The sequence below is a fragment of the Pelophylax lessonae genome (genome assembly GCF_965119305.1).
Source record: "Pelophylax lessonae genome assembly, chromosome: 1".
Classification (NCBI taxonomy): Eukaryota; Metazoa; Chordata; class Amphibia; order Anura; family Ranidae; genus Pelophylax; species Pelophylax lessonae.
In genome coordinates this window covers 464,204,928-464,230,123 of record NC_138768.1, presented here as the reverse complement: position 1 = coordinate 464,230,123, position 25,196 = coordinate 464,204,928, and the positions used below count along the sequence as shown (strand labels likewise).

Below are 25,196 nucleotides of genomic sequence, written 5' to 3'. Positions count from 1 at the left end.
AACGCCATGTATCCCCTAAAGCACTGCCACACTCAGAACTTTTCGGCCAAAGGAGGCATCTGCCGACGTCAAAACATCAAGTTTGTAAAATTTTGTAGAGGTATGCACTGACGACCAGGTCGCCGCTTTGCACACCTGGGACACCGACGCCTAATGGCGGAAGGCCCAAGATGCACTCACCGCTCTGGTAGAGTGCGCCGTGACAGGGAAGGGCGGAGCCCGTTCCCTAAGCGAATAAGCGTGAATAAGCTTGTACAATCGTCTGTCTGATCCATTTAGAAATGGTTGCCGCAGACACAGCCATACCCTTCCGAGGTCCCTCAGGAAGGACAAAAAGAGAATCCGACTTTCTGAAGGATTCAGTAGACGACAGGTAAACCCTGATCGCCCAGACAACATCCAAGGAATGCAAGGCAAACTCCTTAGGATGCTTAGGATTCGCACACAGCGAAGGCAAGACAATGTCCTCATTGAGACGGAAATCAGACACCACCTTTGGAAGGAAAGATTGATGAGGTTGCAAGACCACTTTATCCCTATGAACAACCAGGTAGGGAGAGCGGTAAGATAGGGCCGCCGAACTCTGACACTCTGCGAGCATATGTGATCGCCACCAGAAAAGCGACTTTCCGTGACAGCGCAGGCATAGGTATCTCCCGGATGTTCTCAAATGGAGGGCGTTGCAAAAAACAAACAAAACCAAGTTCAAGTCCCAAGGAGGCAAGGGTGCCCTCCTAGGGGGTGCCAGATGACGCACCCCTTGAATAAAGGTGCGGATCAAGGAGTGCGACGCCAAGGGGCGCTAGAAAAGAATGGCCAGTGCAGATAACTGACCCTTGATAGTCGTCAGTGCAAGACGCTGGTCCACACCAGATTGCAGAAAGGCCAACACCCTTGCCACCGAAAAGGAGCGAGGATGGAAACCCTGCAATTCGCACCGGGCAAAATAAGCCTTCCAGGTACGATAATAAATCTTACCGGACGAGGCCTTCCTTGCCTTGAGTAAGGTAGGAATGACCGCCGACGAGAGACCCCGATCTCTCAAGACCTGGCTTTCAACAGCCACGCTGTTAAAGCCAGCGACTGTAAAGCAGGATGGAAGATTGGCCTCTGAGACAGCAGATCGCCCCGTAGTGGGAGCCGCCAAGGAGGCTCGACGACCAGTTGCATGATGTCCACGTACCAAGACCTGCGCGGCCAGTCTGGGGCCACTAGAATCACCAACCTCGGTTCCGAGACCAACCTGCGAAGGAACCTGGACAACAACTGAATCAGGGTGGGGGGGGGGGGGGAGGCATAAATCAGGCAATACCGATTCCAAGGCACCACCAGCACGTCCGAGGCGTCTGCCAGAGGATCGCGTGTTCTTGCCACGAACCTTCCCACCTTGTTTACGAGCTGCGAACAGATCCACGTCCGGGGATCCTCATCGCGCACACAGCATCTGAAACACCTCCGGGTGTAGGTATCATTCCCCCTGGCCAGAGTCTGACGGCTCAGATAGTCGGCCTGCCAGTTCTCCACACCTGGAATGTGAACCGCCGAAAGCGCAGAGACCTGCGTCTCAGCCCAAGACAGAAGCTCGGCCACTTCCTTGGCCGCCCGGGCACTCCTGGTGTCCCCTTGGTGATTGATGTAAGCCACCGCAGTTGCGTTGTCCGTCTGCACACGCACAGGGCGGCCCCGAAGCCGATCCGACCAACGGAGCAAACAGTCTGATCGCTCTCAGTTCCAAGAGATTGATCGGTAGAGAGTATTCCTCCTCCGACCAAGTGCCCTGGGCAGACAAATTGCCCTGAATGCCACCCCAGCCCGACAGGCTGGCGTCCGTGGTGATCACCGTCCATAACAACGGCCGGAAGGATTTCCCTTCCGTCAGAGCAGGAGACTGGAGCCACCACAGAAGATCCGCTCAAAGATATCCTCTTGTCCAAGGACTGAGGATGCCTGTCCCACCTGGCCAGAATCTCCGCTTGCAGAGATCATGTGTGGAACTGTGCAAATGGTACCGCCTCGAAGGCTGACACCATCAATCCCAGGGACCGCATGCAGGTTCTGAGCGATGAGGATTCCTTGTCCCTGGAGGGACCTGACCTTGTTCTGTAGAGTTTGTCCTCCGGCAGGAAGACTTTCGCCTGGGCGAAGTCCAGAACCATCCCCAGGTAAGGGAGGCGAACAGAAGGAGACAATGTCAACTTCTGAAAATTGATGGTCCACCCGAACTCCTGGAGCATCTGAACCGTGGTTGACAGATCGTGCAACAGTGGCACTGGAGCTTGACCGTAACAGGAGATCGTCCAGATATCCAAGGATTGCAATCCCCTGCGCCTGCAACAGGGCCAGGACAGGAGCCAATACTTTGGTAAATACCCTTGGAGCCGAAGTGAGACCGAAAGGCAACGCCAAGAACTGATAGTGCTCCTCCGCGATTGCGAATCGGAGGTACCTCTGAGGACCTTCGTAAATGGGGATGTGTAAATACGCATCCTTGAGGTTGAGGGAAGCCAGGAAATCTCCCGGGCTCAGGGAGGCCACCACCGATCGGAGGGATTCCAGGCGGAACTTTTGAACCCGCACGAAGCGGTTCAGAAACGTTAAGTCCAGAATTGGACGCACCTTGCCCTCCTTTCTGGGCACCGTGAACAGATTCGAATAGAAACCGCGAAACCTGTCCCGATGTGGCACCGGGACTATCACCCCCTGGGCGAGGAGATCCTGAACCACCCGTTGAAGATCGCGGAAACGATCTGGGGTCAAATGAAGATTTGAGAGAAAGAATCTGTCTGCTGGGTGCGATCGGAATTAGATTTTGTACCCTGACCGAATAAGTTCCTGGACCAATCTATCCTGAATCTTGGCCAGTCAAGGTCCGGGAAAACAGCGCAGACATCCCCCCACCCCGGAAACGGGTGAGGGCACCCCTTCGGGTTCGAGGCAGACCAGGCCGCCGTGCCAGTGTGGGCGGCTTTAGGCTTGCCCGGCCAATTCTTCTGGCCACCAGAGGCCTTGAAGGATTTGCCTGTATCTTGTGCCTTGAAGGCACGAAAGGACCCCTGGTTAGGTTTAAAGGAAGGGCCCCGCTTACCGCGGAAAGACTTGCCCCTGGACACCTGGGGCAGCAGTGTGCTTTTACCCCCAGTGACCCCCTTAACCAATGAGTCCCCAAAAAGGCGAGTCCCTGCATAAGGGATGTCAGACACCGTCTTCTTGGAAGTCTGGTCGGCGACCAGCTTTTCAATCACACGATGCGACGGATCGTCACTGCGACCGCAGATAAGCGGTAGACTAAAGGGGCCTCATCCAAGGCCGTGTCACACAGGTATAAAACAGCCTGAATAATTTGGTCCACCATCTCCAGAGTAGCCAGGGGGGCGGAATCAGCCACAAGCACCTTAGTTCACTCCACCACAGCCTTTACTGAGGCGAACGCGGGTTTCATCAAGGAACCCGCAACCATATAGGAGTGGCGGGTAAGAGATTCCACCCGCCTATCAGCCGGGTTCCAGAACACCAGAGAATCCTCTGCGGGCATCAGAGTGGCTTTATTTAACCTGGATACCGTGTGGTCCACCTTAGGGGGCCACAGTTCAGCGCAAATCCGTTGGAGACGCAAAGGGATAACGGTACTGAAACCGATTAGGTACCACAAAATTGCGCCATTGTTCATTTACGGTTTCGTGAAACTCAGCGGGACAGTGAAACACCTGAACCGACTTCTGGGTTCTGCGGGTCCCAAAAGGAAGACCGCTTACCCGGCGGGTGGGGCTCATCCTCCAAATGTAGCCTGTCTTTAACAGAGCTAATGAGCGCAGACATTGCAGCATGTTCTCTGGCCAACCCGGAGGGGGAATCCTCCCCCTCCTCCCCGTCCGACTGAGACCCCTCAGGGGGTACACTGTCCGTGGCAACCATATCTAGCTCCGAATCAGAAGATTGAGAAAGCCTGGGCCTTTTCTTAGAAGCCCGCTCAGACATCAACAAATCCACTTTTGACGCTAAAGTCGCGAGTGCAGCAGTGAGTGAGACTATTGCAGAGGATTCAGGAGTACCTGAACCCTCCACCAGAGATGGGGGGAATTTGCTATCCTGGGACTCCATAAAACACACTTAGAAATTTTATGGCGCTGGCCCTTTAAATTGGCGAATGCGGCGGTTGCCACCGCAATTAGTGACTAGTCTGTGCTACCAAGCACTGAAGGATATAACTGCCAGCACAGATACAAACCTAAAAAAACAGCAGAAAAGCCCCCCAGAAGTGTATCCATACAATACCACGCTGCCAGCTTGATCTGAGTGCTTGGAGAGAGGAAATTATGTCACGCCACTAGAGGCCGAACATAGGTCTGAGCCACAAGAAAATGGTTGCCAATGTAAGTCTATGGGGGAGGCTCCGAGAAAATGGCCCCCAAGCACATGGGGAAACACAATGCCCACACTAAAGATGGCGCCCGAAAGGGCGCCAAGCATTACAGAGGAAATGGCTGCTGCCCTTACATGAGGCCAAACAGCCTGCCCACACCCGAAATGGCGGCCCCGCGATTTTACACCGCTGCAGCCCCCACCAACATGTCTGTACCCCCAAAACGTAGCACAAGTACCACAAAGGACACAGGGACCCCCGCAAACCCCCCACACCGCGGCAGGACCACTATAGCGCCCCCGCAGGGACCATGAGGGACACACGGGAACCATACAGACAGACATGAGGGGGATAACAGACTCCAAATAGACTGCCATCCCCATAACAGAGGCCCCACATACACCCCCCGACAGACAGAAAATGCCATAGACAGAGGGGTAGCATGGTACCCACCGATCCAGCAAAAACGTGGGTGCCACTGACGGAAAGCCTCCCACTCTGGGTGGGGGTGCCGTCAGCCGAACAGGACGCTAGCAACACGCGGCGTACCGTAGTTGAGACATCCTAGAGAAGTAGCCACTCCGCAGGCTTTGTCCCCGAGGACAGGTCGTTTGCGAGGCCTGGGCGTACGCATAGCCTGCTAACGCTCGATGGCAAGCTGGAATTCCGCAAGGCTCTAGTACAACCAGTGCGATTCCCAGCTCCGCAAATGCTGTAGTCTTCCGAAGTCTGACTAAGCGCAGGAACAAATAAAAAGCTATCAGTATAAAGAAAAAGTCTGAGGACGTCACCGGAAGTGACGAAACGCGTCAGATTGGACCGCATAGCGTCATCACGTCACGCAGGTGGAACGCAAGCCGGAAGCCAGCCCGTTATTCCGCGAGAAGGACGCGCAGCCCGCACCGCTGACCACCAGTGATCGTGTACGTTTGTTTTTACAATCTGAACCCAATGTATGGGTAATAAACTACTTAATCCTTACAATATTACGCTATTTGGAGCCTTCTTTCTCCTTCCCTACTATATTGGGTCGTTATACCCCGGAGCCTAGAGGAGCCATTACCAGCCCATAGGACCACTTAAAGGGGGAATCCATTTGGCCCAGGGGGCCATCAAAGACTGAATGGTCTTAATGCCATATGGCATATAGGACCCACTAGATCTGGTAAGTGATCCAATTTACTCATTCACTCGGGACAAGAAATCGATGTTATAGCCAATCAAGCCAGAGCACTTGCACCTTCGAATTGTGAAGATTCACTTTCACTAAGGACAATATTTTGAGCACAATGTCACCGTTTACTTTGGACTGTCTTTTTATTGCTGATTGATATTTATACCTGAAATTCTATATGTCATACACTAAGTCACTCATGCACTAAGGACATTATTTTGAGCACAGAGTCACTGTTTACTTTGGACTGTTTTTTTATTGCTGATTTGATATTTATACCTGAAATTCTATGTCATATACCAAGTCACTTATGCACTTTAAAGCACATGCTTAACTATTTATTGGAATCCATGCAATTTTTATGTTTATTTACTTTTGATATTTATTTGATTATTTACATTTAGACCATTTGATCTGCCAGCTCCACAAATTCAGGAGGGAGCAGTTTCTACTCCAGGTCCCTGGTGTAAAACCTTTGCCCATTCAGTCATTGCTTGTGAAACCAGAGTGATGGTGAACACCGTCCTCAGTGCCGACCCCGGCCTAAGTACCGTACATTTTTGCTCAAGCTTTTCTCTGCCTAGTGTCCTACTCCTGTAGGGGGCAGCATAGCCCTATGGTCATGAAGATGAAGAGCTATATCAGTCAATGAATGAAAGACAAAGCATTGATTCATCCTGCCTTGTATCAATGGTTCAGGCTAGTGGTGTAAGGGATACTTTCTTGGCATACTTTGGGTCCCCTAGTACCAATTGAGTATTGTTTAAATGCCACGGCCTACCTTAGTATTGTTGCTGACCATGTCCATCCCTTTAGGAGTAGTGTACCCATCTTCTGATGGCTACTTCCAGCAGGATAATGCACCATGTCACAAAAGCTCAAATCATCTCAAACTGGTTTCTTGAACACATTGAGTTAATTGTACTCCAATGGCCTCCACAGTCATCGGATCTCAATCCAATAGAGCTCCTTTGGGGTGTGGTGGAATGGGAAATTCACATAATGGATGTGCAGCTGACAAAGCTGCAGCAACTATGTAATGCTATCATGTAAATATGGACCAAAATCGCTGAGGAATGTTTCCAACACCTTGTTGAATCTATGCCACATAGAATTAAGGTCGTTCCGAAGGCAAAAGGGGGTCCAACCCGATACTAGCAAAGTGTACTTAATAAAGTGGCCGGTGAGTATGTTCCTAGCTAAAGAACATTTTTTTTTTTTTATTTAATTTTAAAGCTTCTGCTTTAAGGAACACATAAGGAAACTACCAAACTACTTGTAGGAAATGTATCACATAGTAGAAAAATGTTCTCACGCCAAAAAATATACATCAATTTTAAAGACAAGCCAATATTGTGAGCTAGCTGATTTTGTATGCCCTCACTGCTCCATATCGATCTAAGCTAATGATCTCCAAACCGCAACCTGCAGACCTGATGTGGCCCTTTGCGTTTCTCCCACTGACACCATTGATGAGGCACTATTCCTTCTATTTAAACCAACAGTGGGGCACTATTCCTTCCACTGACGCCGATGGGGCAATATTTCTTCTATAGATACCAACAATGGGGCACTGACAAACTATGGGGCATTAATCCTTCCACTAAGAACAATGATGGAGCACTATTCCACCTCCTGACCACAGGCTCACTTTCAACTCCCAGTGGCCACAGTCCAGCCCCTCTCCCCCAAAGAGTAAAGGACAAACTGGTCCTTTGTTTAGAAAGTTTGAAGACCCCTGATCTAAGCAGACAATAAGAGGCATTTGTTCAGAGCAGGCATTGAAAACGATTTATTGAAAAAGGCACAGTCACACCCTCCACACAGAATACCAACACAGTCAGTGATCAGACAAAAAAAAGCAAAAACGTAAGAAAAAAAATAGAAGTATATAAAGGGAGGTGCTTTAGCATTTCTACAGGACTATATACAGAGCACACACCTGGTCTGGATACAAGCTACTTAACAAATAGATGGAGGGTTGTCATTTTTCTTTTATCCTTCTACAATGCCATGCAAATTATTGGCAAATGGGGGTTAAAAATTTTTGTTTATTATGTAACCTTCAAATGCCAGGATTAAAGATGCAGCGCTGTTATGCAGAGACTGAATAATGCAAACCGTTCCAGAACACAGGGTTAAAGATTTTACTGAACAAACGACTATCACTGCTGCTTACCAAATTGGGAGAACTGGAACTCTTAAACAAGTACATACAACCTAGGGCAATAGCAGATGGGGGGGGGTGTGGGGGGGTGGTAGAGATTTTTTATTTTATTTTAAATGGACTGCTCTCTTTCTTGCTTGTGTGAAAAGAGGAGTAGTTTCTATTCTCTATTCTTTTTGACATTGAGCTGATGCTGCTCAGCAAGGGGTAAACATAATGTGTATTTCTATTAAGAAATGCACAGCATGTCAGATTGCCCATCTGAGAATGCCCTTATATAACACTATACCTTTAATCACAGGGGCAGTACAACTGAAAAAGCAAATGCCCATTCAATAAACAATTGTCCCACAAGTTCATTTAACATTTGGTGGCGTTAACCATTTCAGTATGAAAATTACCAACCATAAAACACATAGAAATCACTTGTGCGCTTACCCTGCATCAGGCTTCCTGTGATCATTAATTTTTTAGTAACAATCCAAGAAAAACGGATGCACAGTAACTAGCAGCAACCAGGCTTTTAAAATCTTTTGTAATCTAATAATTTAGGATTACTGCTATGGATTAAATTTTTTCTCCTTTTTTACATCCTTAAATCCAGTTGAATGTTCAATAAAATGTATTTCTAAATATGGCTAGTATAAATACCCAAACCTGTACGTTTACTGTAATCCCCATATGAAGCAGCTCTCACACTGGGGCCAGCATTCAGCCAGTCTGTGCTCTTTTGCTTTGCAAAAATGTTATCAGTCTACCAATAAACGTTGCTACAGATGGGAGAGCACAAGGATGACGAAAAGCTGCTGCTGCACCTTCCTTGTCGAATCAGCTTTGCTAGGGGAGGAGATGGGACTAAGGAAGCAAAACGTTAGCAGCCATTTTTCCCCTAGTCACTCATTACATAGGTGAACAGCATTGTCATAATTACAGGGGAAGAGGGGGTGCACAGAGGATGCTTGCAGCTACGGGAATAGGAAAGCACATATTTAAGATCCTAAGAATTAATAAATCTGTATTGCTTTTCAAAAGGATTTTCAAAACTATCAATTGGTTAGACTAGGCATCAGTAGAAGGGTGGTCAAAATGGCACTTAAAATAGGTACAGTATACAAGTAAAATGCCAGAATAGAATTAGAACTGCCATTCCTAAAAAGTGTAACATCCAGAGCTGTAATCCTTGTCCTTCATTTACTACTTAGAGTCTCTGATCAGGTGCAAGTATGTATGGACACTTGACCTGCATATGCTTGTTTCATACAAACTGCTCACCAAGTATTAAAATATGGGTCGGGAGTGTCCTCGACCAAAACAGTCAGTGAAAGCTGACAGAAGCAAATTAGAAATCGGGAAAAAAAAAAAAAAAATTAAAAAAGGTGTCAATACTAAGTAGAAACCTAAACAACATTAAGGCCATTTTTAAACCGAATCTTTCAGTAACTTCCCAACTCTGTATGATTAAATTTGTTGTATGCTAGAGTACACAGCAACAGTATAATTTCAAAAGAGGTGTACCTGAATTCAGAAAAACACAGGCCATGAGCACCTTTCAATAAACTTGTTAGGCAGGGTCTCTAAGATTTGCCTAAAATTTACACTGGGTGAACATCAGAGTCTACTTTCTTCAATCTTCATTCCCCCCCCCAGTCATGACAAGCTGTATTTTATTAAAGCAAGTCCCAGAGTAAGATGCTGCATTAGGAACTAATCTGTATAAAGGAACTAGATGCACAAGTCTGACTGCATCATCGCTGGGCCAGAATCTTACTCAGTCAATGCAGTAGATGCTGACCCTGAATGTTAACTCGCACCAGCCTGCTGCAAAAACAGAAAGAAAAAACATTTATTCCCAGGAGTATTGAGATTTTCTTGAGAGGTAATGAATGTCCTTTAGTGCTACAAGATGTATACACTTAAAATATATATAGATCTGCTTTAAATTTCTCAAAATACAACAGCTGACATTTCTCTCTCCAATTCTGTTCTGTGAGATTTTAAAAAGTAAAAACACCTTTTTAAAACATTGACTTGATCTGGGCAATAAACAAATCATAAGGCTAAAACCTCAGGAACAAACATGGAGAAGCTGCCTAAACCAATAATTCAGACTTCAGATGTTATTTACCTACTGGAATTTAGAAGAAAACAGGAGTCTCCCTAACAGACACTTCACTTTTTCTCCTACTGATATTTATAAGTGGCTACCACAGTATAAGGGCTATGTCAGACAAGGGATCATAAGGGTCAGAATCAAAGCTGGCCATACATCCTACAATCTGAATATTACATTTCCTTTAGATTTATTAAAGCAATGCACCTAGTTTGTTACTAGTTATGTAGGATCCCCTACTATGCAAACTTCTAAAGAGGAGTGATTTGATCACATTGTAAGGTGTATGGTAAGTTTAAGGGACAATTTACAACTTCCTATAGAATAGTCACAATGTTTGAAGCAGTGACATTGCACACGCAATTGAGATTCTCTAGTGTTTTGGGCTAGTGAGGGAGCAACTACATTAGGGTTAATGCCAGCCTCACAGCAATATTTCAATGTGAACAGCAGCAGATTTGCCCACCTGAAGCCAGTAAAGCTTGTTTTGCCATTGGTTTCTAGTAAACTGTTAGCTGCATGCTGATTCAACCCAAAGTACCTACCTCTACTTTGTGCCACATGTGGTCAGAATGGTTTCCAAATATATTAATGTGGGGCAAACTACTACTGCCATTTGCCAGGAATGATCTGTATAAGTAGACAGGCAATTACAGAGTTGCACATTATTGGCAAACCAGGTTATATTTAGTATATGTTCTGCAAAAAAGCCACACAAAATACTTTAAACAGCTCAAAATGGTCCATAAACTGAAGTATTAAACCAAAGCAATATGATGACATGAGTTTTGTATAAAAATTGTGAGTTTGTGCTTTTGGTAAAATTATTAGCCAAATTTACAATACAATTTGCATTACATTCCAAATATATATAGGTTTTCATAGTCCAATAACATATACAGCTGCCCTCCTGGCTGACAGTCTTTTGCTTTGTTAACAGTTTGACAAAAGAGGCTTTCCAGTGCACGTTGGGATAATACTCTACAATGTAACTCCACTAGACAGTGCTAGAGTTACCACTGCGCTGCACCTTTATCCATCTAAATTTCCTCTATGTCTTAATCTGACTTGTCTCCGTCGTCATCAGGCCGAGGATCCCCATCATGACCATTCTTGTCTTCTTTGGGAAGATGTCCTTGGGAACCTAGTGCAGACAGAGAGAGAAGGCCACTGCTTGCACTGACAGGCAGAGAGGGTGCCTGCAGACCCACAGGTAGAGGGGTGAGAGGGAGGGCAAGAGCCTGTAGCTGAGACAGCTGGTGAACTTGAAGTTGCTGCTGTAAAGCAAGTAAAAAACATCAGAAAGGGAGTTAAACCAGGCTACAAAAGCATTACTCAAACAGAAATACAGAAAGAAAACATCACCAGCCTTTAATTAAGAAAATGTAATAGCTGTAGCCATCCCACTGTCATGTAGTAATATGCATTCATATTTTTCTGAAACCGAGAATGTATGGAATTAAAGCGTCAGGAAACTTTAGTTGAAGGTAATTGTCTCAAGGAATAAGGATACTTCCATTGCTTGCCTCCTTTTGAAAATACTGGCAGTCTCTAGCTTCACCACTTTCTAGATTTCTGAACCGAAACAGTATGCAGATCAGGAAACTCTGCATGAAGCCAGATCATCTGATCTAAAATTTTTAAAAAAGTTTAGTGACAGTACTGTAACCAAGGAATAAACCAGGAAAAAAAAACAGGATTTTTATTTGTGCTTCGAGTACATTAAAACACAGGATGACATTATGGATTATGCTGCTGACTTCATGAGACTCAACACTGGCAAACAAAGCTGTAAGACAGTCTAGTATAAATTCTACTCCAATTTTGCCTCATTTTGTAGCAAGCAATAGTAGAAGTGGAACAGAGGAGAGGGACCAGTGTACTTTCTAAGAAAATAATTTTCCAGAAAGTCAAGATTCGTGTTTCTTTAATCATACATTAAGGCCTCTTGCCCACAACACTCCTTTTTGAGCATCTACTTTTTCAGACTTTTTTGTATTTTGGTATACATGCATTCGCTCAAACTTATTCTCACGCTGTTCAGCATGCAAATGATAATTTGAATGCCTTTTGTTTGCCTTTACTTTTCCCTGCTCTAGAGAGGTGTGTTAAGCTTGATTCCAGTAGTTTATTTTCCTTAAATATCAGTAACTTGTATAATTGTTGTTTAGAACTATACGTGCGCATGGTGTAAATTACTAACCAAAAAAAGGCATATTTTCCTCTTTAGTGAGGAATGGGCTGTGCTTGTTTACATGCTTTTGTGTACAGACACATTACAAATAGATTCTCTCTCTCCCCCCCCCCCCCCCCCCCCCATCTAAAATACAAAAGCTGTACAGAGCTTTTTCAAGCTGTTGTGTGCAATAGGCCTAAAGTGTTACTAAACCCAGGAACCTGCATTCACTATATCTAGTCTCCCACAGTACATCGTAGTAAATATAAACTGCTAAATACCTTTTCTCACCAGCAGTATATTGCAGTCTTGAGACTTCAGTGTCTGGGTAAAGCTTGTATGGAGTTTTCATCCTCCCCTGCTTGTCAAAAGGCTGCAAGACCCCTGAGCCTCTGTCTGGACAGTGCTGATTGGCCCTGTGCTGATCACATGCACTCTCCCAAGACAAAAAAAAAAAAAAAACCTCTAGCAATACACACCAATCTGAGCATCTGCAGCTTGCTCCCATGGGCTCAGTTCTTAGAAGACAGAGTAGACTAAAGAAGTCAGGATCAAACTGCCTTTTTACACAATGCAGAGGGATTAACCCATTAAGTTCCACAGTGAGTACAGCAAGCATGCTTTACTGTATATTCAGACTGATTTTATTGTTGTAGGTTTAGTAACACTGACACTGAAAAATAATTGCACCACATCCTGGTGTGTTTAAAAGCAATCCACAATTAGGGTCAACACAGCAAACAAAAGTCCAACCGGCCCATGAAAACTAACCGATTACCAGAGAGGACGCGATAAACATACAGAGCCACCTGTAAAACCTTTTTTTAACCTTTTGATTAAGGCCAGCAATAGCCAAGATCTGACTGAACATTCTCCTGGTAAGACCTAAAATGGTTGCAAACCTCAAATGAAATATGAACAAAGCATATCCCTCTATAGTATGTACTTGTCTCATCCCAGAGCACCAAGGCCTAGTTTAGACTTGCGGTTTGGGGGCTAGCGGCAAAAAAATGTGCGGTTGAGTTGCATTTTTGCTACCCACTTACCCCCCTCCAAGCTGCAATAGGCAGTGGATGGAGGTTTTAGGATGATGTGGCCATGATGCTTTGCACTCTTGGCAAAGTTGACCCAACTTCTAGCGTCGGCGGGTGGCAAGCACGCCACATTCAAGTTAATGGGGGGGCATGTTTTAATCTACCCCAAGTGTCATTTGTCTGCTGGAAAATACCCAAGGAGGTTCAAAGAGAAGTTTCTGAAGAACCAACAGGTTGAGATCCTACGGTGTCAGTGGGGAACATATTGGGGGGAGAATTCTTTGAGGAGATACAACAGGAGTGAGATGGGTTACGCTAAACTGTCCTCAAAGCTTTGTTTGCCAATGTCAAATGTCCTGAAAGCAGCAGCATAACCCAATGTACACAATTACTTCATCATCTGTCCTTTAAGGTAGGATTAAGAAACAGGAATTTTGTGCAGTCTGTAAAATCCTTTTTCTTAGCATTCATTGACAGACACAGGATTCAGAGACTTCGGGGTATACTGCCAACCTAACCTACAGGAACATTTGGCCACAAAAATAAATAAAACATGTCAGCATGGTAGAACCCCTTGGGCTCCTTGCATGCCTCCGTTTTGTAACAAAGCAGTGCTCAGCAGAAGACCAAAAAAGTGATATAGTGTGAACCTCCTGCGCTACCAACATGTGATAAAAAAACTCCATGATCGTCAATTACTGTGCTTAAAGTGGCTGTAAAGCCTCAAGGTTTTTCCTCTTCATGCATTGAGGTCAAAAACCTTCTGTGCTGCCGTTCACTCCTGCTGCAGTTAATAAAAATCTATAGATGGCATGAGCATGCATGGCTTCCAGTGGCACTGGGTTAGTGGTGTTTATTGATGTGACAAGACAGAAGCAGCCGGATTATAGCTGCAGTATTTGGAGAGACTTGTCAGTCCATATTCAGCCAAATGCAGAAAAGTGGATTGCACAGTGCTTCACCGTACAGATGGACAACGATCCAAAACACTGCAAAAGCAACCCAGGAGCTTGAAGGAAAAGAAGTGGAGAACTCTGCAATGGCCGAGTCGAGCACCTGATCTTAACCCAATTGAGCATGTATCTTACTTGCTGCTGGAAACCCAGTCTTTGGTCATGTCCATGGGTTCCAGACTTCAGGCAGTCATTGCCAGTAAAGGATTCTCAAAAAAAATAAAATAAAAAAAAATTTGTTGTCTTACCATAAAATCCTTTTCTCCAAGGTTCACTGGCGGACACAGCTCCATGTCTTCTAGAGTAGACCATTGGGATGTCCCAAAGCAGTGTCAAAATGAGGGGTGGGAACACAGCAATACGTAGAATTCCCAACAAAACAGAAGCTCAACCAGAACAACTGGAGCTCACCAAAAAAATTACACCCATAAGAAGCAAGAGCCTCTGCAACCACAGTCTGCAAAACCTTGCAGCCAAAAGCTGCTTCCGAAGATGCAAGTACATCCCCCATTAGGAAACTTTGTGAATGTGTGTACAGACGATCACGTAGCCACCTTGCACACCTGAACCACCACTGACACCTGACAGAAGGCTCAGGAGGCACTGAGCTCCCTCGTAGAATGCGCCTTAACAGGGTAAGGAGGAACCTGTGACCCTTATTAGAATAGGCCTGCATCACTGTCTGCCTTATCCACTTGGAAATGGTCACAGTAGACGCGGCCTGCCCCTTAGGAGGTCAATCCGTAAGAACAAAAATAAAATCGGATTTCCGAATCGGCTCAGTCACCGCCAGATACACCAAAATCGCCTAGACCACATCCAAGGAATGTAAAGCAAATTTCCTTAGGACTAATATGTGGAAGTGCGCTAATAAAAAAAGTGATCAAATACATAAACTATATAGTGACACAAAAAATGAATCAGATTGCAAAAAAAAAAAAAAAAAAAAAATTATATGCACATATGAGAAAATTGTTGCAAAAACAACGTATTTTCAATTAAACCAGAATGATAAAAGAAAGAAAGCACTGAGAGGTGAAAAAGTCCAAAGTGAAAAGCCTCTTGGAATGAGAAATCTTCAGGTAAGTCCATAGGATTTCAGACTGCAATCAGGGTAAAGGTAATTCACTTATTTAACCCCTCAAGTGCTGTGTGCAGATCCCCAGTGGGCACAAAATAAGGTAGCTGCTTACCAGATACAGAGTATCAATGGGCTCATAGAAACATAGCTTTGATAGCCAAACTGTGGGATGTTCATCAATACAGGAACCATCGCTTCGAACTAAGGACAAAAAACGCCACTTCTGCACCACACCGGGATCCAGCAGCAGCTTCCAGCATCAGCCGGAGACTCTGCAATAGCACCAGGAAAACCAGATGAAATGCAAATAGGAAACCGAGCAGCCAATTGTTTTAAATAAATGTTTAAAAGGTAATGCACTATCGGTTGCACTTACATTTAGATGGTAAAAACTTTGGTAGACAGATTGTTGTATCGATTGCTCGTCCGCCTGCAGTGCGGACCGGCAGTGTGACGATACAGCCCTCCACCCCAATTAGGACGTTTCAGTTTAGGACACAAGGACGGTAACACAATATTTTCATTCAGATGAAACACAGACAGCCTTATGCCCCATACACACGTGCAGATTGTCTGCAGACTTACCAAAACCATATAATATGAGGTCAAACCTAAACACTTTCAATTTGTATGCAATCCGGCAGGCCCTTGCACTACATAGAAAAGGTAAATCTGAAGACAAAAGTCTGCAGATAATCTGCACGTGTGTATGGGGCATTAGGAAGAAAAGCCTGATAGGGTCGCAACACCACTTTGTCCCTATGAATCACCAGGTAAGGCAACCGACAGAACACAGCCAACTCCGACACCCTATGTGCAGAATAGCGACTAAGACCACCTTCTGCGACAGAGTGAGCAGAGGAAGTTCTCGAATATTTTAAAAAGGGAGGCTTTTGAAGCAACAACGGTACCAAATTGAGATCTCAAGAAGGCACCAGGGATCGCACCGGAGGAGCCAGATGGCGAACTCCCTGCACAAAAGTGTGAACCAAGGACTTTGTCTCCAAAGACCTTTGGAAAAATATAGACAAAGCAGAGATCTGGCCCTTGATAGTGCCCAGAGCCAAAAAACATTGTTCTGCACCCAGTTGCAGAAACTCCAACAGTGCGAAACACAGAAAAGGAACGGGAGAACACCCCCCCCCCCCCTGAAACTCACACCAATTACCGACTCAGACAGCCCCGCCCTTCAGCACCTAGCTTTCAATAGCCAAGCCTTTAAAGCCAGCGACTGTAAAGCAGAATAGAAGATTGGTCCCCGAGACAGAAGATGTTCCCTGATAGGAAGTTTTCAAGGGACGTTTTCTACCAGCCTTACCAGGCCTGCTTACCAAGACCAGCGAGGCCAGCCTGGTGCCACCAGAATGACTGGAATCCCTTCTACCTCGATAATGTGTAGCAGTCTCGACAGATGTTGTACTGGAGGAAAGGCATAAAATCAGACGATATTGACCAAGGGGGCCACCAGGGTGTCTGCTTGAGGATCCCGAGACCTTGACTCGAACCTCTGCACCTTCCTGTTGAGACGAGAGGCTAACAGGTCCACATTGGTGAGGACCCCCACCTAAGGCACAGTTGATGAAATACCTCCAGGTGAAGAGACCATTCTCCCGGATCCAACGTTTGACGAGTGAGATAGTCCGCTTGCCAATTCTCTACCCCCAAAATGTGCACAGCAGAAAAGGGCCGGAACATATAGTTCTTCCCACCTCAAGATATGGGCCACTTCCTGGGCCACCAGGGCACTGCTTGTTGATTGACATATGCCACAGCATTGTCCGATTGTATCCTCACAGGGCTTCCCTGCAGGCAATCTGTCCATCGAGACAGACAAAGCCTGATTACCCAAATCTCCAGGATGTTGATCTGGACTCCTCTCAAGTCTATACACCTTGGGCTCAGTACACTCCCAAGACACCTCCGCCACCCAGACCGACTTGCATCCGTTGTGATTACAGTCCAATATAGGGGAAGAAAGGATTTTCCCCAGATGAAGAAGTGCCGGGGAGCAAAGCCACCATAACAGATGCCCTCCAACCCCCAACTCAACAGGATCAGATTTTTCCAATGACACCGGATCCTTGTTCCATTTGGACAGAATCTCCCTTTGGTATGAAACTGAGCAAACGGAACAGTCTCAAAAAGGTGGAAACCATCAGGCCCAGCACTTGCATGCAAGCCCTGAGCGACAACTGATGGTTGGACAGCAGGAGCCAAACTGTATCCTGTAGCTTCAGTCCCCTGAGGAAGAAATACCCGGGCCAACGCCAAGTCCATCGTCAGACCCAAGTAGTCCAGCATTGTGGACGGAGTTAACCCAGATTTCTGATAATTTAGTGTCCATCCGAACTCCTGTAGAGTTTGCACAGTAATGTCCAAGTCGGCTTCTAGAGCCAAAGAAGACTCTGCTTACAGAAGCAGATCATCCAGGTAACCCAGTATCGCAATCCCTTTCTGCCATAGCAAAGTCAGAACTGGGGCCAAAACCTTTGTGAACACCCGATTGGAATATGATTAAGTGTCCTTGAGATTGATAGAAGCCAGAAGATGCCCTTGATGAAGGAAAGCTACTACCGTGTGGATGGACTCCATCCGAAATTGCTGAACCCGCACAAAGTGGTTCAGAGCCTTGAGATCCAAGATAGGACAAACCTTGCCTTCCTTCCTGGGAACTAAACAGATTTAAATAAAATCCTTGAGAACGTTCCGACTCTAGAAACGGCACAATGACTCCTTTGTGCTAACAGGTCCTGCAGCTGAAGTTGGAAGGAAAGAGGTAGAGACCAAAACTATCTTGTAACTGAAAAAACTCATTGACCCATCTGTCCTGAATTAACAAGGTCCACGGATCCGGAAAAAGGCGAACATGTCCCTCCCCTAGATGCGGGTGAGGGCGCTCCTTCAGGCTGGGGAAGGCTTGGCTGCGGAACCAGAAGTGTCCGCTTTTGACTTATTATTTCGGGGTCTCTTGGAGCATTCGGCAAAGTTACGGGTGGCTCTCAAACTCTTTTCCTGCTATCCAGATGGACGAAAAGTCCGCTTGTGAGCCGAGAAGAAAGGACCATGTTTACAACAAGGTTCCTTGCCCTTAGAAACCTGCGGAAGTAATGTACTCTTACCTCCCCCGTAAGGCCCTTAATGATCTCTTCCACAGAAGCACCGAACAAATGGTCACCTACAAACGGTAGGTCAGCATCTTTTTAGAAGCCTGGTCAGCCAACCAGTACGTCAATAAAATCATGTGGTGAAGGATCACCGCCGTCAGATACCCTGCTGGCCAAGGGGGTTGTATCCAAAGACATCACAAATGTAGGGTGTTGACCCCCTTCCAGAGCCTGGCGTAAAACTTTTGCCCATTACGTTAAGGTCTGGGATACCAAGGTGATCGCAAACACTGGCCTCAACATTGAACCAGCCACAGTGAAAAGATACCAGTCCAGAGCCTCAGCTCTCTTGTCCACAGGATCCTTAAAGGATGGAGAATTATTTACTGGCAAAAGCATAGCCTTATTTAACCTGGAAACCTGAGTATTCGACGGTGGAACCATAAGTTTCTTCAGGAGAGACTCCTCAAAAGGGATATCTCCTAGCGAAGCGCTTCGGTATTCCAATCATGCATTTCGGGGAACCCCACTGACTAGTGACAATCTTGTCAATAGGCAGGAAAAGGGGAACACCTTTGTAACCTTGGAAGATTTGCGGGTGCCAAACTGCACCGGCATCACCGACTCAGCATTAGCTGAGTCCTCCAACTTCAAAGTTTGGCACACTGACAATTCGAGCCTCCACCAGTGCTTTCACGCATGGCTGTAGAGCAGGAAGACTCGTCCTCACTGTTAGAGCACTCAGCGTGCATGGACGCAGACCCAGGGGGCTGACTTTCCTCTACGGCAGCCAAATCCACCTTAGACCCTGAGGAGGCAGAGGATACAGGTGAAGGCAGGGGCGCTTGCTAGGCCACCTTTGCAGGACCATATCTACCATGAACATAAGTGACTGCAGGGATGCCGTCTGGTGGTGATACACACTCCAGAGGCTCCATTGCCAATAGGTTAATGGAAGCCACACAACAAACTTTTTTTTTTGTAAAAGAAGGGCCCGCGACCACTCCAACAATTCTGAAAGTAGGGGGTACACTATTCCTCACACCATGGCACCAGGCGGGCGCTATGCTCAGCAGTCCACCGCGCCATCTTGGGGGTGCTGCATCCTGAGGTACGCTACGACTCTGGTCATGACTGCTTTAATGACCAGTGCTAGGCGACCTAAAGAGGGGTTTCACTCGCCGGCCAACCCCCTTCCAGTGGGGCTATGTCACGGCCAACCTAGCGGGGATAATAGTTGGCTCCCGCTTACAGGCCTGGGAAGATCATAAGGTTCTTGGATAACCAGTGCGTCGTCCAGTCTGGCTGTTGATTGCAATTCACACAGGAACAGGTTGATTGTAGTTCACACAGGAACAAAAATAAGAAAAAGTATACAAATTCCAAAGAGAAACAGAAAGAATGCCAGGACCGCAGATCCAAGCAGAAAGCCAGGGCCTTGCTCCTAACTAGGCAGATAAAAAAAAAAAAAAAAAAACTGTTCTAGTAGGAAGTGATGGTATACCCTCTAGGACTGCCTCAGGGGCGTAACCAAAAGTTTCCATCTAGTCCTACGCCAGAAGAGATATCAGCACAAGCCCAATGGTCTAGAAGACATGGAGCCATGTTCGTCCGTGAACAAAAGAGAAATGGGATTTTTGACTTACCGTAAAATCCATTTCTCTGATGTTCATTGACGGACACCGCTCCTGGTATTCATAACCATTGGATAATACTACCCCTACAGGAGGAAGACACTAGGCAGAAAAAGTTTTTGGCTACACCCCTAAGCAGTCCCAGGTGGTATACTCCCTTTCTTTGCTACAGCCACTCATTTTTGTAACAAGCAGTCTCAGGGGAATAACAACTCCGCAGAGGGGTGGGTGCCGTGTCTGTCAATGATCAGAGAAATGGATTTTACGCTAAGTCAAAAATCCCATTTTCTCTTTTGTTCATTGACGGACACAGCAGCTCCTTGTATTCATAACCATTGGAACGTCCCAAAGCAGTGTTAACATGAGGGGTGGGAACAACCAAAAAATTCCAAAGGCTAAACATTAGCCAACAGGGGCTCAACCAAACAACCAGAGCCTACCTGAAAAAACAATACACCCTCAAAAGAGAATCGGGTCCTCAGCCTGCATAACCTTGCAGCCAAAAGGAAGCAACCGCAGATGCCAACACATCCACTTTATAGAACTTTGCAAAAAAGTGTGTACCAACGACCAGGTGGCTGCCTTGCAAGCCTGTATCACTGACGCCTGAGGACAAAAAGGCCTTAAGCGCCCTAGTAGAGTGCACCTTGACAGGGAAAGGAGGAACCTGACCCCTGATTGAATGGGCCTGAACCACCGTCTGTCTGATCCATCTGGAAATGGTCGAAGAGGAAGCAGACAACACTTTGCAAGCTCCATACAAGAGAACAGAGTGACTTCCTGAAAGACTCCGTAGCCGCCAGGTACACCCTAATTGCCTGGACTACATCCAAGGCATGCAGGAAATTTAATTTGGATGTTTAGGCCTGAGACACAGGTAAGGCAACACGTCTTCATTCAAATGAAAAATCAGAACTTTTGGAAGGAAGGAACAACGGACAGGGGCAAAGGTGGTTACCTTATCTCTGTGAATCACCAGGTAAGGTGAACAAAAAAGGGTAACACTACTAGTTCAGACACCCTGCGCACAGAAGTGATAGCCACTAAACAGGCCACCTTCTGAGACAACGTAAGCAGGGGAATCTCCCGAATATTTTCAAAAGGAGGCTTCTGCAGAGCTGAATGCACCAAATTAAGATCCCAAGGTGGCAACAGAGCCTGCACTGGACGCAATGCATGTCTTCCACGTACAATGGTAGATCTTCCTAGAAGTAGATTTCCTAGCTTTTAACAGGGTAGGAATCACCTACTCAGATAAACCCCTATCCTTCAGCACCTGGCATTCAACAGCCAAGCCATCAAAGCCCGCGACTAAAGCAGGATGGAAGATCGGTCCTTGGGACAACAGATCCTCCCTGAGAGGAAGCTTCCAAGTAACGTCAGCGACCAGCCACACCAGATCGGGGTACCAAGCCCAGTTCGGAGCCACTAAGATGACCGGAATCTCTTCTGCCTCAATCATGCGTAAAAGTCTGGGCAGAAGCTTAAGAGGGGGGGGGGGGGGGGGGGGACGTAAATCGGCTGATACTGACCCCACGGGGCCACCAGCACGTTTGTGCCGTCTGCCAGAGGATCCATTGACAGCCACGAACCTCTGTACCTTTCTTTAGAGCCAAGACGCCAAAAGATCACCTCGGGCGTCCACTGCCGGAGACAACTGATTAAACCCCTCCGGATGAAGGGACCACTCCCCGTGGTCCAACGCCTGCCGATTTTTCAACCTGGGAATATGTACGACGGAGGGCTGGAACTGTTCCGCCCACCTTAGAATGCCTGCCATCTCCAGAGCTGCCAGGACACTTGTTGTGCCACCTTGATTGACATAAGCCACGGCCATGGCATTGTCGGATTGAATGCGCACTGGACAACCCTGAAGACGATCCGTCCAATAATACAGACACAGTCTGATCAGAGTTCCAAGACATTGATTGGTAGTCTGGACTCTTCCAGCATTCAGATCCCCTGAGCAGAATGCTTGTCGAGGACGCCTCCCCAGCCGGACAGGCTGGCATCCGTAGTGACCACTGTCCAATACAAGGGGAGGAAGAAGGATTTTCCCAGCCGAAGCGTCAGGGAACGAAGCCACCATATCAAGGACTCCCTAGTTCTGACTCAGCCAGATGAGATGATATTGCAGAGACTGGGGAGTCTTGTCCCATTTTGTCAGAATCTCCCTTTGCAGGGACTGGGTAATAATGAACTGTGCAAACTGAACCGCCTCGAAGGTAGACACCATCAGGCCCAGCACCCACATGCAAGTCTGGAGAAATGACCATCTGTTGGAAAGCAGGAGAGGAATTGCAGCCTACAATTTCTAGAGTTTGTCCAGAGGAACGAGCACTCTGGCTAAGACAGAGTCAGGCCCAGATAGTCAAGCTCCGTGGATGGAACCATAGCATACTCCTGAAAGTTAAGAAAACAGCCAAACTGCCACAGAGTCCGGATTGCGATCTCCAGGTTGTCCACCAGAGCAGAGGGAGACACCGCTGGCAGAAGATCGTCCAAGTAGCACAGTACCGCAATCCTCCATTGGCGTAGCAAGGCTAGCACCGGGGCTAACATTTTTGTGAAGACCTGAGGAACAGAGACAAGACCAAACTGAATATGCTCCTCACCCACAGCAAAGCAGAAAAAACGCTGGTGACTGGAACATTTTGGAATGTGAAGTTAGGCATCCTTGATAAACCGATAAAGGCGAGGAAATCCCCCTGACACAGGGATGCCACCATTGCTCAAATGGACTCCATTCTGAACTTCTGTACCCACACAAAGCAGTTTAGCTTTGAAAGCAGTTCAAAGTCCAAGATTGGATGCCCTTTGCCTTCCTTGGGACAGAACAGATTTGAGTAAAAACCCTGACAAAACTTTGCGAAGTCTGAACATGGGACAATCACCCCTTGAAGGAACAGGTCTTGTACCGCCCCAGACCGGCCCCGTAGGCCGTCTGGGGGACAAGTGCAAGGTCTGGGGGGCAGGTGCAAGTTGGAAGGAAAAGACCTAGCCGGAGGACAAGAGCGAAACTCGATCTTGTAGCCGGAACAAATTACTTTGTGGACCCACTTGTCTTGCACTAGGGAAGTCCACGGGTCTGGAAACAAGCAAAGATGTCCCCCCACCCCTGATACAGGTGAGGGCCCACCTTCATGCTGAAGGAGCTTTGTTCACAGGTCTGGAGAAGCTCCATCTTGGCTTGCCAGACCATGTTTGTTTGGATCCTCCTGAAGAGGCCCTGAAAGGCTTTGAGCCCTTGTCAGTCGACCCCAAAGGACGAAAAAACATATGTGCTGAGAAGGGAGGCCCACGAGGTTCTTTGCCCTTAGAAGCCTGCGGAAGAAAAGGTACCTCCCCCCCCCCCCCCCCCCCCGGGAGACCTGTAATGAGATCATCCAGGGTAGCTCCAAAACAGGTGATCTCCTTGGAAAGAAAGATCAGTCAAGACCTTTTTTGAAGTCTGATCAGCAGACCAGCACTTAAGCCAAAAGACACGCCGAAGGACTACTGCCAAAACAGGCGAGCCATCAGGGGATTCTCATCCAAAGAGACATCACAGATCAACTGCAGCCCCTGGACCAACTGGTCCATCAGCTCGGCAAAAGGCAGAGGGTAGCTGTTCCCCCTCCAGGGCACGGCGTAAGAGCTTAGCCCACTCGGACTGGGTTTGCGACACTAGGGCAATAGTGAATACCAGCCTCATTGCCGAACCAGCCACAGCGTACATATGGCAGGCCACAGCCTCCGCCTTCCCGTCAGCGGGATCCTTAAAGCCCGGGGACTCTTCAACTGGAATCATGGTTGCCTTGTTCTTAAGTGGACCCTCCGGTTTCCAGATTGAAGGGACTCCTCATAGGGGTAACGCCCCGTAAAGTGCTTAGGGACCACATGGGGACACTTGACAGAATTGTCACTTAAGAGTGGGGACGACCAAATAGGCAGGGAAAGGAAACATCTTTGCCGCTCTGGATGACTTGTGAGTGCCAAAGGGTACCTACGCCTCAGTCGCAGCTTCACCTGCGTCCTCCATCTTCAGAGTCTCACGCACAGATTTAATCTGTGCATCCACCAGCACCTTTTCGTGCGTGGTCGCAGATGTGGAGGAATCATCCTCAGAGGATTCCAGGCGTGTGTTTGCAGGGCCAGCAGGGTGACCCATGTCCACGGTGGCCAAATCAGATTCAGGATCTGATAAGACAGAGAGGGAAGGCGGAGGGAGCTTTTTTGTTAGCCCGCAAGCCACCTCCAACCAGAAAACAAGGGGACTCTACGACTGCTGTCAGTGCACAAATGGATGGATGGTTGGGACCCGGAGGACCCCGCAGCCTCAGAGAGGGGATCAGGTGGTGAAATGTGCTCCAAAGACTCCATGAGTCACCAGCACCCTACAAAAAAGTCTAACACTGCTAAGGGACAACTCCCACCACGCTGCCAGCATCACCCAGTCACCAGGCACAAAGTATAAGCACCAAGCAATCCTCAGCAGAGTGAGGACCCCTCCAGACTCGCCACCCGCAGAGACAAGCACCTGCAACCACCAGGATAATCTGTACTACACGTGCGGCAATCAGGAAGTAAAATGATCCAGCACCAGGGGATGGGCTCCCACTGCCAAAATCGCCGCCAACAGGGCTCCACTCATGGCCTCCGCGATTTTCAATGGCAAACCACAGTAAAATGGCCACTGGACTACACAAACATGGCTGAGTATAAAACACACAGGCTACAACAAAAAGGCAGCACCATGAGGCATACAGGGACCCAGGATTGGGAGACCAGGCCGAATGTGGGGCCCTGGCAAGAGTCCCTACTAGGTACAACCCCCCCTGCACAGTCGATCGTCTGGTTACTAGCGGCGCACCCCCCACCCCCCCCATCTGTCGGCCAGGAGGAACGCTGCGACTCAGGCCTGAGACCCGGTCGTATGCGACCTGAGATGTTTAACTCGCAAGCCAGCCCCCCCTCAAGTGGGGCTGTCGCAGGTAACCTAGCGAAGAGGTCTGCGCGCGCGCGCTCGCTGAACAGACTGGGGTGACTACTGGATCTAGATTATCCAGCCAGTCTCCCAGTCCGGCAGTTGATTGTAGATCTCACAGGAAAAATCCAGGAGGAAAAGTTCTTAAAAGTTTTTGCCAGGACCAAAAGATCTCCGCAAGGAACTAAGTCCTTACTCATAACTAGGTAGGAGAAGAAAAAAAAAAAAAAAAAAGTGGCTCTAGCAGAGAGGGAGTATACCCCCTCAGCCTGAGCCCCTGAAAATGAGGACTGTATAAAAATGGTTGCAGTTGGTAAAATTTCTACTTTATATTTATGTTCAACCCCGTAAATTAAAGCTGAAAATCTGCACTTCAAATTCATTTCGAGTGTTATTTTAATTCTATTCTGGTGGCATACAGAGCCAAAAAGTTAGAA

At 47.2% G+C, this 25,196-nt stretch overlaps 1 protein-coding gene across 2 annotated transcripts in view; it reads right to left on the bottom strand.

Moving 5' to 3' along the window:
* Positions 1-10,123: 10,123 nt before the first annotated feature.
* TLE5 (TLE family member 5, transcriptional modulator) overlaps positions 10,124-25,196 on the bottom strand; it is a 69,631-nt gene continuing 54,558 nt past the window's right edge. Inside the window, exon 7 of one of the 2 annotated variants that reach the window (XM_082269355.1) lies at positions 10,124-11,088. In XM_082269355.1, coding sequence (XP_082125481.1) covers positions 10,870-11,088 — 219 coding nt within the window. In that variant the 3' untranslated portion in view covers positions 10,124-10,869. The remainder of the gene's footprint in view (positions 11,089-25,196) is intronic. The other variant, XM_082269356.1, reaches the window with a different exon arrangement.